General features: G+C 38.1%; 1 protein-coding gene across 1 annotated transcript in view; it reads right to left on the bottom strand.

Annotated features, from left to right (window-relative positions):
* LOC139743333 (ras-related protein Rab-27A-like) overlaps nucleotides 1–14,489 on the bottom strand; it is a 116,093-nt gene that overhangs the window by 82,038 nt on the left and 19,566 nt on the right. Inside the window, exon 2 of the mRNA XM_071653824.1 lies at nucleotides 10,479–10,790. Coding sequence (XP_071509925.1) covers nucleotides 10,479–10,658 — 180 coding nt within the window. The 5' untranslated portion in view covers nucleotides 10,659–10,790. The remainder of the gene's footprint in view (nucleotides 1–10,478; nucleotides 10,791–14,489) is intronic.

The following is a 14,489-nucleotide window of genomic DNA, read 5'->3' as shown; positions in this document are numbered from 1 at the left end:
TTCTCATCTTACATTGCCCCCCTGTATCTTAAAGTTCAAGGATCGTTAAGAGAAAAAAAATTACTGCAGGAAAACTGACGAAAGAGAAAAAAAAGGAGAGCCAGACAAACGCCATCAGCATTTCACAATTGAATAGGTATAGGAAGACAAATTTGACAAGCTTGTATGCAAACTGCTGGGGGGGGGGGGGGGGGGAGAAGGGGGAGGGAAAGGGGGTGCAAACAGAACAACTCATGGATTATTTGGAGAAAGTGCCAAATTTGGAATTTTATGACTTTATGACACCACCAAGTTTATCTGCCAATCAACAAATCTGTCTCCAAAAATGGATGGTAGATTTTGGGCATTTGTTGGCTTTTTTTTAATGAACAGTTTTGAACACAATGCTACAGATGAATAACATGTGTGAGCACTAGCAATGAAATGTGAGCTTTCACATATCATTTGCATGCAATGGCTTCTGAATCTTACGTACCACAAGGAGCGCATGTCCATTATGATTCAGCTCGAAGCAAAGCAGAACTGCATGTCCAAAGGGTCAATTTCTGACCAATCATGAGTAACTTTATGGCTTCATATCTACCTTAGATAAAAAGTTTATCAAAGGTCACGGAGGTTCACCAAAGTGCTCTCATGAATACAAGCACACCTACAAATGTATACACAAGTACACTCACAAACATACAAACACTGTACATAGCAACCCGGACTTGGTTTGATTCATAATGTCTATGAGCATACTTACACGAATACAAATGTAAATATCAAAGAAGTAGTTTTGAAATGTCTTTTACAAAAAATTACCAGGTACTGCTGTGTTGAGAAAAAAAAAGATCCATGCAAGCAACTGTTTAAACAGTGTATCTATCCATTTGCAAAGCAAATTATTTCCATTTCAAGTCCTCCCCTTTAAAGCCATACGGAGGTAATCATGGATGCTTTGACCCATATCTGGTGGTGTAATTGATTGCTATTAAGAAGCAGGTGGCACTTCAGCCAACCAGCTTCCAGCGGGGAAGGTTACACAACTCAATACCGTCTGCATTCACGCTTCATCAGAACACTTCTACGTCTGTACCTTCCCCCTTTCTTCTCTCTGCAGAGTTCAGTTGATGGATTAACTCGGCTGGTGGAAATGTATTGGTACGCAAGACGTACACTGGCAGAGAGGAAGGTATTGGTAAGTGGTTTTGGCTGATGCAGAAGTCCAGGCATGAGATGATTCATTCATTCTTGAGATCATTCTCTTGTCACAAGATGCTCTTTGTTTCAATACCAAACGTGTGTTTGCATGAGCCCAATACAGTTGCGTCCTTCGAAAATACAGCATTAAGCTAAAATAAAATGCACTGCATATAACACAAGAATTCTCCTTGTTGATTGTTAGTCAAATACTGAATGATAATTCCTATACAAGGAGACTTGATCTGAGTAAGAAAAATATTTCTAAAAGTTTGCATACTCACACTAACATTACAAACACACTCACATACACAGGTAATAACACTGCAGCTTGCAATTTACTTGTAATTAACAAAAAGCATTTGTGATAAGAGTGTGTGAGGTGGTGTTAGTGATATAATCTACACTTTCTTTCAATAACACATTGTTGGCAAACTCAAACACACACTCACACACAATTGGGCAAGCAAAAAGTTTTAAAGTCACCTTTTTTTTTACTTCCACCCCCCCCCCCCACCAAGCTCAAGAAGTTTACTATACAGAAACCCAAAGATAATGACCACCCTTGTGATACAACACAGCAACTTTCCAACACTTTCATGAAGAAGCGCCAGTGCAATGCAATGTTCACCAACATTCAATTTAACCAAGTTTGTTACTTTACTGTTCTATCAATGTGTGATGTTTATTCAAACTATTGTTTTTTATCAAGCTCTTGACATACAAGAGATTTTCTATATCACTTTCTCAATTTTTGGGACTTTCTTTCGGGCAACTTATATTTATGTTCTGGCAAGTGTTCTGCAACAATTTGAAAATTTGCATGCCTGACTGGGCAGTGGTTCAAAAAAAGCTACATAGCACCATGCTATTGTCCAGTCCACCAGGTGAACATATCACATTTTACACTACATACAGCACATCATGAAGGACTATTAAACCTGTACAAAAGAGAGTGCACACACAGGCAACCACAATCTAATTTGATTGATAGCATTGTATATCATAATAATAATAATGATAATAAAGGACATTTATATTGTGCAGCTACTATAACAATATACTCTACTGTGCATTACAAAGTAATAATCACAACATATACATAATTCAAACATAGAATGCATTGTTCAAAAGATGAGTTTTTGATGAGTCATCAATCTTTTAATGATGGCAGAGATCACCATACCATCCAACAGCACTCTCTTTGAATCATAGGCATCTTTTTAACCTGTTGAAGACTAGTCCTGAGTATACTTCTGCATATATGGGAAATGTGTGTTGTAGAAAAATCAGCCTGTCCCCAACAGGTTAAACAAAGTATACTTCAGATATAAAGTACTTTCTTCTATTGAATTGTATACACACACACACACACACATACACACACACACACACACACACACACACACACACACACACACACACTCTCTTTCTCTCTCTCTCTCTCTCTCTCTCTCTCTCTCTCTCTAACATGTGATTACAAACCTGAGCTTCCTGGCCTTTCATTGATAGTAAATTAGAATATTATGCCAAGTTATCCGACTTCATAAAAGATTGTACATTTCCGTGAACTTTTTTTTCCGGACCCACCAGGAAGAGATATTATAAACTAAAGGGTTGATTCAGTGGGCATTGTTTCATGTACTATCCTGCTTTGAAAAGCATGGCACTTCATTAGTACATTACCTTTATGTGCATGTTTTGTATGTCTGTAGATCTCATCAACTCAGTTTTTAATAAATGCCGATGTCCAAATTCTTATCAAACGAGATCATGTCATCAATTTCACCATCTTCAAAAATAAGTCAAAATTTTCATTATGTCACACTGGACCAGTATTGTGGAACAAATTGAATTTGAGGAATGTTATCAGTCTATATATGATATAAAATGACAGTGAAAAAAATTCTTCTAGCCTAAAACATATTGATGTTTCATAAGGAAGTTTAGGCTTTTCACTCTTGTGTGTGATATGCTTGCATTAGAAAATATTTGATCCGCTATAAATGGATCCAAAAGTCGGGGGAGGTCGATTTTCTGAAAATGACATGACATTGTTTCCTTTCTCTTCAGCTTTAACTTCTAACACAACTTATAAAAGTACTTGGTTGCAGAGATATCAATGATTTTATGAGAGCATGTCGAGTGATCCATATTATTTTGTCATCTCTCTTATTGTGTAATCTGTATTGATTTGACTAGTATCAGTATTTGGTGCCATCACTGTTTTAATTGTTTTGCTTTTTATAAGTCAATATGTGGACTAATATCAGGTGACGTGCCTCAAAGTCAAATCACGATGTACTCGGAGTTATCTTACTTAGAGCGTGTTTCTACTGAGCGATGAAAATTTGAGGTGATTCGCGGTGATACGCAATGATGCGCAGCGATGCATATGGTGACACCTCAAATTTTTCCTCAGTAGAAACACAGATCAGGTAGTGGCCAATGTGCCGTGATGCGAGCTGCTCCGTCGTCCACCTTTTGAGGTAATCGATGCGCGGTGATGCAAGGGATGATTTTCAGAAGAAACACAGCGGGTAACAAAATTTGCAGTGTACTAGAAGTCTGGAATTATTGGGCGACTTCAAACTCGTATTCAATTGATCATAATACACACGTGCTGGCACATCTTGCATGTACATGTTTGTATGCAATAATATACAATTGTACTATACAGTCTACACTTCCACTGCGTACTTCTTGTCTCATTTCTCACATGCTGTTGATGATATGATGATACATAAAATGAATGGATGTTCTTTTTTTTCTAACATTTCCTGAGTGAAAAATAGCTAGATTATAATCAGAAATGACAATATCAAGGTGGTTTATCCTTTTTTTTTTTTTTTACTATTCTGACTCTTTGCTCGGAGTACTAAAGAACACTCCCATATGTTCTACAAATTAGCTGATGTTTTTGCAATGATTAATCAGAAGATTGAAAGTACTATCTCCCTCAAATTGGTATATATAACAAAATCCAGATGGATTACACTGGCACAAGCTGGCAAAATGTTCCTGCAGCAGCACGTGCTATATCTAATGAGGTCAATATTTCTGAAAGCTCACAAAATTACCACACTACATGAGCTCTGGCCACTGACCAAGGAGCCAAATTGTGAGTGACCAAAACCTTTTGACATGCTAATGGAGGACATCCTGTTCCTGTCCAATTCGTATTAAGGAGGGTTATCCCCATCCCACTCCTTTGAGTGGATTTCTGTCCATGTCGGGAAGTGGAGCCCTGTAAAGTCGTGGGCACAATCCGATGTTGACATGCCGCCTAATACAGAAGCTCTCCGCTCGTCATCGAACACCGCGCTCCCGGCTGTGCAATTCCGCGTGAAATTAGAAACATGTCTCCAAGCGAGCGAAGCATGATAAGCGGTGCGTACCCCCATCTCTTCTCAATCCCCCCCCCCCCCACCAATGTTCATGTTCATGTTTGGTCTCATCATGTAAACAACATTCAAGTAAAGGGGTACTGGGATTGGCAGGCACAGTTTTGTTCTTCACATGATCAATGCTTGCATTCACCAAATGCGCCCAAATCCTTGCATATTTCTCCAATACCGGCGCCTTTTTCTCCTTGTTTACGCAACGAAGTGTGGAAAGGGGGACAGCGTATATGTGAAAAGGGCTGGAAATAGTAAATGTCAAGGAGAAATCTGGGTTTGAGAGATGCCGTTTATTCCAAAGTCCGTGTTTTGTTGTTTTCCTCAAGTAAAGTAAATCCATCTGCTTTTGGAATCTATGTAGAGGATGAACGTAACACAAAATAATTTTGTAATGGCCAATACCGAGCCAAGATTACGGTAATCAATCTCAACCTTTTGCAATCACAATTTGACCTTAGATTTGATTAGCATCACCTTTCGTGTGTTTGGCATATCAATCAAGCCACATGCAAGAAAAATTCTCAAAATGCACAGATTTTCTCCATTATCCCTAACAGACATAATGCAAAGAACTGGTACTGAGGGATATGGCAAGTGGAATCTCTAGACCAGGACCAGCACATAAAGCTGCTCTCAGCATGCAAAGTTAAGTTGTGTCTAGTGTAATTAGTTCCCATATTACCTGGCATTGTTCTCCCTATGTACATGTAGTCAACCCTAAAAACTGTTGTCTCTTTGCTTTTGTTTTGATTTGTCTTGATACGGTAGATTATGGTCGGGGAGACATCACCTTTAAGATGTCAACACTTTGGCCGCGACCTTACTGCTGAGCGCCACTTTCCTTGCAGGCTCTCAGGTGTGAAAGCCAAGCGAGATCAACGCTCCGCGGCCTCCCCGAAAGAACCGACCCTCTCGGAATATCAATCATCGACTGGTAGAGAAATGAGGGAGATGCCGTCAACTATTTGGAGAGATGGAAAGTGAAGGATGAGCCGCCAAGTTCGTTTCACCTCTCCGTCCATTTCTGGAGTAGGTTTCTGGCTTATCAGCTCCCATCGAAGTCATCAGGAATGCATCACGAGAACTAGAGTTTGACTAAGATGATATTGACTGATACAAGATGAGTCTACAAACTCTCCAAAATAATAAACACAGAATATTCATTTCATGTCACGATAGTTTTGACTTCTGATTCTTTCATTCATTCCTTTGCATTGTATTCAAGTCTCACATATGAAGCATAGATCCAAAGACAAAAGAACCATAAATGGGAGAGTTTCAGGAAAACTGCCGTGTCAATCATAACAATTCTCACAGTGTATCCTGTCTACTGCTACAGATATATACAATATACAATCTTAATGTGAAAAAAGGGAGTTTTTAACATGGTTGTCTAAGGATGATAAGATGGTAGCAATGTGTCTTCTGCAAAACAGTGTCACACAAGTTTCAAAAGAATGATATTTTGACCAAAAGGACATTTTCTTCTCCCTAAACAGAGTTATCTGCTACAGATGTTAAACTTCTGTGTGGATTTAAAGGTCTGTGTGGATTTAAAGCACAACATTTAATATCAAGTTGATCCATTAAAAAAAAATAGTTTTCATGGCAATACAGTGTAAGTAATTCATTCAATAAATCCACTTGCATCTTGTTCAAGTGCCACACTAGAGAATAATAAAAAAGTTAAGTTTTAGGGAGAAAGCTTGATCAGAATGTCTGATAAAGATTTAAATTTGGATTACCTATAAAGGACCACTGCTTTTGATAAAATGAACAATGAGTAGATTGACAGACTTCAAGCACTTGCTCTTTCTGAAGTTTTCATCAAATTTCTATGGTATACTAAAATGTTGTAAATACAACCTATGTAGACACTAGCTTTATTCCAGATAAAGAGTAATGTAAGTCACCTAACTCTATGAAGTACAACCATTTGTTCCATTGTATACTCAATTGGAAAAGCAGAGACATGTGCCTTTTGCCCTTTTTACATACTCACCAGCTACAGTACTTAGCAATGCAGATTTCAAATTTGCATTGCCCTAGATATCAGGGCAGGGCAGTCTGGTGCAACAGATATTTGCCCTCGGTTTTTCTGTACATACTGCATTTTGCAGACACTGAAAATTCACTCTAAAAAAGACCTATGGATATATTTTGGAAAAAAACAATAACAACTAAACAAGTAATACACCAAAGCAGAATTTAATACCCATTTTCATTTTCTCCTGACTCTGTCGGGTGTCAAACTAGAATACTCCTGATATCAACTAGAAAGTACATTTACTAGAAAATCTTATAGCTTTCGGGTGATGATATTCTGCTAATTTGCAAAGCGCTTTTGCCTTCCATATCACCATTTGCCCTTTTAAGCTGCAGAGTTAAAGTCTGTGGCATCTACGCTTAATTGATTCTGAAGGGAGTGCCATGACTGTATAAGAGCAGACCAGAAAGCAATTCAGGGTGTCAGTTCCTTTTTCCACCAGGGTCTAGCTTGATGACGGTTTCATCTTTATATTCATTGGTTTGCAAACATTAGGGTCTCATAACTTCATTAATCACATATTTTTCAAAATCATGTTATGCCTAATGTCACCAAGTACTACGTTCCATTCCTCGCACAAAAATTAATAATGATAATGATTATAAGAAAATATTATCATTATTATCATTGTCGTTGTTGTTGTTGATGTTGTTGTTATTATTATTATTATCATTATCATTATATAAATCAAAATGAACATGTACTATATAAAGTGACAAAAAAAATATTCTTATGTCAATCTGGTTTCTGTTTTCTGAGAGCAGAGATGAATGACATTTTAAAGCTTCTATGCATACACTGCAAGATAATGTTCAATTTTGTATTAAACATAGCATATTTCTGCTAGTAGGATTTTTTTTTTCTTTTTTCCTTTTTTTTTTAAAGGAATCTGCCCAATATTGTTGTGGCAGGCAAATATCAATTGTGTCACTATCTCATCTCCATTAAGATCTTCACTATATCAATTTCTTCTTAAGCTACCCCCCCTCCCCCCGCAATAAGAGTTCTTACCCCCTGCTCATTATGCCTTAGGCGACGTAGGCTCACTACAAATTATGTATCTTCTTGCCCAGCGAGTAATAAGGGATGAGTAGATGTGGAGACATTCGAAATGCATTAATTCAATATTTGTTGTCTGGGTTTTTGATTTTGCATCTTTCAGAACTAATTGAAAAGTCCCATATTTCAAATGGTATCAATGCAAGTGACCTATGGTGCTTGGAAGGAAAAAATATATATATTTGTAACTGATATCATGTGCAAACAAATATATGATACCTTAGGGTGCATTCGATGATAAGATACTGTGGGATGAATATAAAATCTTGCTTTGGTCTGGTGATTGCACAACGTCAAAAAAACAAAACAAAACAAAAACTCAATCAATTCTGACAGACAAGGATTAAAACAATCATCCCTTGCTTGCCCTTCTCGACACCCTGGAACTGGAATCACTTCCCTGAACATTTTTAAATAAAAAGTTACTTCTCAATACATTACCAGAGTTTTCATTAAAAAGACTAATGTTTTATCGTAAGAAATCATTGTCATGCAAAAATGGACAAAGATATGAAATGAGGAGCTGGAGAAGTAACGTCTGCATTTTCATTAGGTACACAGGACATTCTCTACTCTGTGATAATTGTACCCACTACGGCAAAGTAAGTGACCCACAATATCAGGAACCTCTCTGTACTCTGTGCGTACATCTAAGTGAAGCACTGATTTCATTTTCCACTAACCATCAATATGATTACATGGTCAACACACACACTTTAACCACCAAGAAGTCATCTTGACTCGGGCTTTGACATTTTGCAAATCTTCATGTGTGGTGTGAAATCGCTAGATCTGTTCAAATTGAACTGAATTTATGTCTGCAGGCATCATGAGGCGGTTTCCATAGAGATCCTCTCCACAAAACTGGATATAACTCCAAGTTTTATAGAGAGAAGCATTTTTGTCCCTTCAGTGTGTGGAGAGGATGTAAAAAGTTATACTAAGAATCTCATCCAAGCTGATCTTAAACTCAGGGGAAATGCAGAGACTCCAACCCTCCCGTTTTCGACGGGAGATCTCCCGCCGAAAGCCCATTTTCGCAAAATCTCCCGTTCTCCCGTTTGAGATTTGATTTCTCCCGCCCTGGCTCTGTGTCTCCTGGTGGAAAGGATTTCTTACTTATTGCTATCGTATGTTGAAAAAATAAGCCTTAGATAGCACCAGAGAACATCTAAAACCCTAGGAACTTCGCGCTTTGCACACATCAACTTGGAGTCTCCCGTTTGCTAGGGGTTTCGGGCGGGAGAATCTCCAGATCAGAAGGTGCTTGGGGTTGGAGTCTCTGGAAATGTGGAGCAGTGACTTATCTTATTCTCTTTTCCAAATATGCCTGTTCAAAAATTCTTAAATAACTGAATACAAATTTATACTTAAGTTGTCAAGCAACACCAGAAGGATAGCTTATAAATGTAATATACTAGCCACATGAAGACACACATTTAGTATTTAGGTGGACTGTCCTGGTCATTACTTAATAAACTATGGATACTCGACAGATTGAACAAGTTGGTTAATGAGTCAAGTCATGAAATGAAACATGCTCTACTGAGATGAAAAGTAAATATATGGACTGTGTACACAGACAACAGTGAAGAGATAGAATCAATTAGATCACTGGATTATACAGTTTAAAAGGAAGAAAATGAAACTATTCTAGCGATGATGAACAGTGTCGCATATATAACAACATTTATCACTGTAGTTAGCTCTGACAGTATTGAGCTATAAACATGAATGAAGATTATGGGATTACTTTGCATTAATTGCTAACAGACACATTCAAACAAAGCCACGGAAAGGTCAAAGAAGTTCCTGATGAAAAATTGGTTGTGCTAAAAATAAATCTTTTGGCCCACTGCTTTGAGTTCAATTGCAAACATAATCCAAAAGTCTGTGATAAAAATGTCAATATAGGAGTTTCATTTAACGGACTGATGAAGATAGGGATGGGAAGCATTATTCATAACATCAGGTATTTAGGCAAAATGCAAACAGCTCTTGCATTTATGTTCTCTGAAACCCTCTGACAATCCTGTGTAGTCAGGTGATGGTGCTGGCTTCGGTTTCTCGGGAGATACGCAGGTGGATTCTTATCTTTTTTGTGTTTGGTGAGCGTCCACGCCTTATCTCTTGGCAAACAGTATGTTTCAATTCTACACGTTCCAGTCTCGACAGGGGTGATAACACTAGTAAACAGCATTCCCGAGTATGTTCCTTTTTTCGTTGGTATTTTCCTTTTACACATGTAGATACTTTGCTCTACACGAGATAATTTGCTTGTATTGTACAGCTCTTGAAACAAATCTGAGGGAAATGTTCCTCATGATTATGAAAGGCTTGAATATGCAGGTAGATAGTGTAATCACTGCACAAATATAAATTAGTATTTGATTTCCCAGTCTGCACTATGTGTTACTTTCCAACCCATGTATGGTTCCTACAGTTCTGGTCTGTATTAGCTGATTGCAATAGTTAATAGTATAAAAGTAGCTACAAGTATTTGGATCGTGTCAGATTCATATATGTGCAAGTCAAAACATTTACCACATTGTGCTAAACAATGGCTCATCACCAATAAACCTTTTACCCGTTCTCTGACAAGCCTTTATGGCAAAACTTTAGCTCTTTAACATTTAAGCTTGAATTACTTAAGATAATAATTTACTATGAGCCTACAAGAGATGCTGAAGGACATACAGTACCATGACAAGAGATACAATAAAACAAAGAGGTTTCAAGCTCAAGACTAGCACACTACCTGCAATAATTTGGACGGGGTCTCAACTTACCACACGTTTTTCCCTGAAGTCGATGCCTACTGTAGAGATGAACTTTGAGTTGAATGTGCCATCTGTGTACTGGTAGAGGAAGCTGCTCTTGCCGACGCCAGAGTCGCCAAGGGCTAGGAACTTGATAAGGTAATCATACTCGCCACTGGCGGGCGTGTTTGTGGTGCCCGTGTCCCCCATTCTCCACTAGTCACTCTGCAAGCAGGGTGCAAGAGTGGTGTGATGTGGTAGTCAGGTGGTGGTGGTAGAATCGAGATGTGGGATGCTGAGCTCTGGATCCACAATACGTCACTCTTCTATCCCTGTAGATTACTGGAGAAAAAGAACACCAGAAAAACTAAATATTTCTGTGAGACTAATGGAGGCTGTAGGTGAAGACATAAATACACATATTTTTGATTTATAAATACTTGTGTATTATGCCAAAAACACACAAACAAACTCTGCTGCCATCAGCACGATTTGACTGCATGATGGACTGAAGCTTTGTTTTCCTGGAGTATTATTTCTCACTCAAAAGAAAACTAGGCATACCTGAAACTCTGAATGCAAAATTTGTTGACTGACAAGCAAAGCATTTAAATATCCTTCAATGCATGCTTAGCTTATCAGGTTTGTATGCCAGAATACTCTACCAATAGCAAATTTCACATAAGCACAACCACCAATGAAAATGGATCCGAGCAATAAGGCTTTGTCATGCGCATGGGGCATCGTCCTCGTAATTCCTGGAACCTGTGTTACCAGTCTTCCCACAGAAGCCAATCATCAAACCGCAAAATATACGGACGTGTAATGGATTCTCCACTGTCGCGCTCTCTTACAAATCAATGACATCTGAGATAGGCCATCAAGCACACAAATAATCAGTCCTCACTTTCATACTATAGCCAGGCAGACACGAAAACAAGTAACGAAAAGTCCTTACAGTCAGTGTGCAATCCAAGCAAAGCAAACACTACTACTCCAGAAGTTCTCCCTATTTTCTTTCACTTTACCTCTTTATTTCTCTCTATCTTTCTCTTTTCATTTTTTGCTTTCTTCTTCCTCCTTGCTTTTGGCATCTACAATGATCAAGAAGAATGTGCCTCCTTCCATATGGATTAAATAATGTTGATGCATCATACACTTACACAACAAAGTATATGCAGTCTCCATTTAGGCAGCATTCTACTGCCAACAGACATTAACCCGATGAGGATGAGCTGATTATGCTACAACACGCATTTCCCATAGACACCTGCCCAAGTATACTCGGGACTCATCCTCAATGGGTGAATAGACCTTCAACCATCATAATCTCTGGCTAAATATAATTAGAGATTGTACTGTCTTGAAATGGGCAGCTCTCTCCCACAGAATACATCAATTTCCAAGCATTAAACACTTACTATTTGTGGCTGAAATGCCGCATAATCGCTATCCCCATTTACACATAATAGCATGCATTTGAAAGGCCCCAAGCTTGAATGCACCAAGCGACAGGCCCCACAATGACGTGGGGCCAATGACGTTAAAGGCATAATTTACCATTTGCAGATGAGACAAAAACCCAGCATTAGTGCTTTAAAATAGTTCTAAAATGTGAGTTAGGGATAGAAACAACCACTGAAAAATTCTAATCGGTAAAATTGATGTTAAGCATTGTTAGATATTATACAAAATGTGAACAATAGTTATGATAAAAATGCTTCCAGACTAAACCATCTACAGTTACGGTTTCTTGAGAAAAATACTGATATCTCTTTACACTTTAGGCTTTATCGCGAAAATTTTATATTATAGGATGTTTTGTGGTATACAACAGACCAACTCATATACGCATTAAATGTCATGTCTTGAAAATTTTAAAAATCACTGATCCCAAAGGTAAACAGGACTTTTCAGTCAGCAACCGGGATATGGGTGATGGCAATGCAACATCACATCTTTGGCACCGAGGCTACTAAGCGTGTGTTCACTGTCTGTCATTTTGAGGACTTAGTGCAAATGAAGGTGTGCTTGTGGGATTGGCCATGAATAATAGGCAAACACAATGGTAAGTGATGATCACCCAGGGGAACTTTGATTTGAGAACAATGCTAGCTTCAAAAGATGCAAAGGGATTCGTCAGGTGTGTTGACAGGATCTATATATTAAAGTATATTTTTTCACATGTTCTGAGATCTCACTCAGATTGTTGTTTACAAGATATTCCAGTAATATCAACTGCATATATGTATGTCAGACCAATGCTGGGCACTCAAGCATAAGTATCCATCACATCCATAGCAGTGCAGCTCTTTTTTCAACCATAAAAGTATGAGACAGTTAAAATGGCAATGCACAGAAGCATATCCTACTTTGTTCGTGAAAAATTCAAAAGAAAAATATAATTTTGCCATCTCTGAGCACCTTTTTTGAGCTATGATGTAAGAGAAGCAGACCACAAAAAGAAATACATTTTGAATATATTTTCCACTTCCATGGCCTCCGAAGAAAAACATCATAAATAAATCAACACAAAAATACAGAAGAAGTATATACAGAAGAAGTATCTCAGTAACCATAAAGATGTATGCTTCAATAGAGGACATTATTGATCTTTTATCCCTAATTGCAGATGTCATTGCTTTTTCAGGCGAATAAAAAGAAGGAAGCTCCCACCAAAATTCATTCTTCAACTTCTTTGTTGATGTGTGAAATTTCCTTCCATAATCAATGTGCGCATGGAAGCAGAATGAATCCCCAACGAGATTATTGACGTAATTGCCTCGTTAACCTGTTTACGACTGTATTTCTCTGCATGTACACCTAGAATTGGTTCTTTGGAGAAACTATGTCATGACCGGATCATACTCAATTTTGTTATGGTTAAAAATACTCTTCTTTCTTGGATTCAACCTCTCCACAGCCTGTTAATGAAAAGAGGCGGAGAGATTCCACCTATTACAGACACACAGCAAGGGGAAGGAAACACAATGATTAAAGTCAAAGTGGCTATTACTCTCCTCTAGCAGTGAGGCAGGATGTGGCAAAGCATCGCCTCCCAGAAATGTCAGGGGCAGTACTAGTGGCTGCTGCTGCTCCAGTACATTAACATCATCACACCAGGTATTGTTACGTACATCCTGTACATTAATGGCTAATGGAGGTATCTGTGAGCTGCTGTATCCTTGGCAGCTAACAGCCATTTACCACAAACTTGCTGATTGCTCTCAATCAGCACGGATGCAGACACCTGCAAACTTTTGGAACTACAGAAAATATCAAGTTTGAAATAGACAGGATGTACATCTTGTTAGTTAAAATATCTGTGAAATCAAGCTCGAAAGTGCTGTACAACAGACCCTTCCATACACTTTATTCTATCTATTGCTAATTTTATCATTCATTTCAATATCATTATCATCAGAGTCATGACTAGCATCAATATGTCATCTCCACTTAAGTCAAGAGGTCAATGCTAATGTACAGTCATGGAAACCTAAGAAGGAAAAAAACACCTCACTTCTTTGTTTTTTCAGCATGATTGGAAATTAGGCATCACATGTGTTGCTTATCAACTAAGGTTTAGTCACAGATATAGAGTTTAACCCATTGAGGACAGGCTGATTGTGCTTCAACACGCATTTTCCTTAGACCCTTGCACGAGTACACTCGGGACTTGTCATCAACAGGTTAACGTCTAATTTTGGCTAGACATGAATTACTGTTAAAAACTTTTTTTAAACATTCGAATTCTGCTGGCCCAATTAAAGTTCATGGTGCTTTGTATTATCACCACCTGATTCTTGACAATATACTTTGCAAAGAATGTGATAACACTTCCCCTCCCCCCCCCCCAAAAAAAAAAAAAACCACACACACACCAATAAACAGAGAGAGAGTAAGTAAAATGTTTTATATTTGCTAGTCAAAGGGATGATATAGTTTTGGTTGAGATGGGGCTTCAGGTTTTGAACTTTTTTGTGAGATAATGAGAAATCTCTCATGTAATATGAAAGAGCACACAATTTCAAGTGGAATTCA

This window comes from Diadema antillarum, unplaced genomic scaffold (genome assembly GCF_040938485.1).
Source record: "Diadema antillarum isolate AM-2024a unplaced genomic scaffold, OU_Dant_1.0 seq00001069_RagTag, whole genome shotgun sequence".
Lineage (NCBI taxonomy): Eukaryota > Metazoa > Echinodermata > Echinoidea > Diadematoida > Diadematidae > Diadema > Diadema antillarum.
Note: the sequence above shows the minus strand (reverse complement) of the source record. Positions and strands in the feature narration are given on the sequence as shown.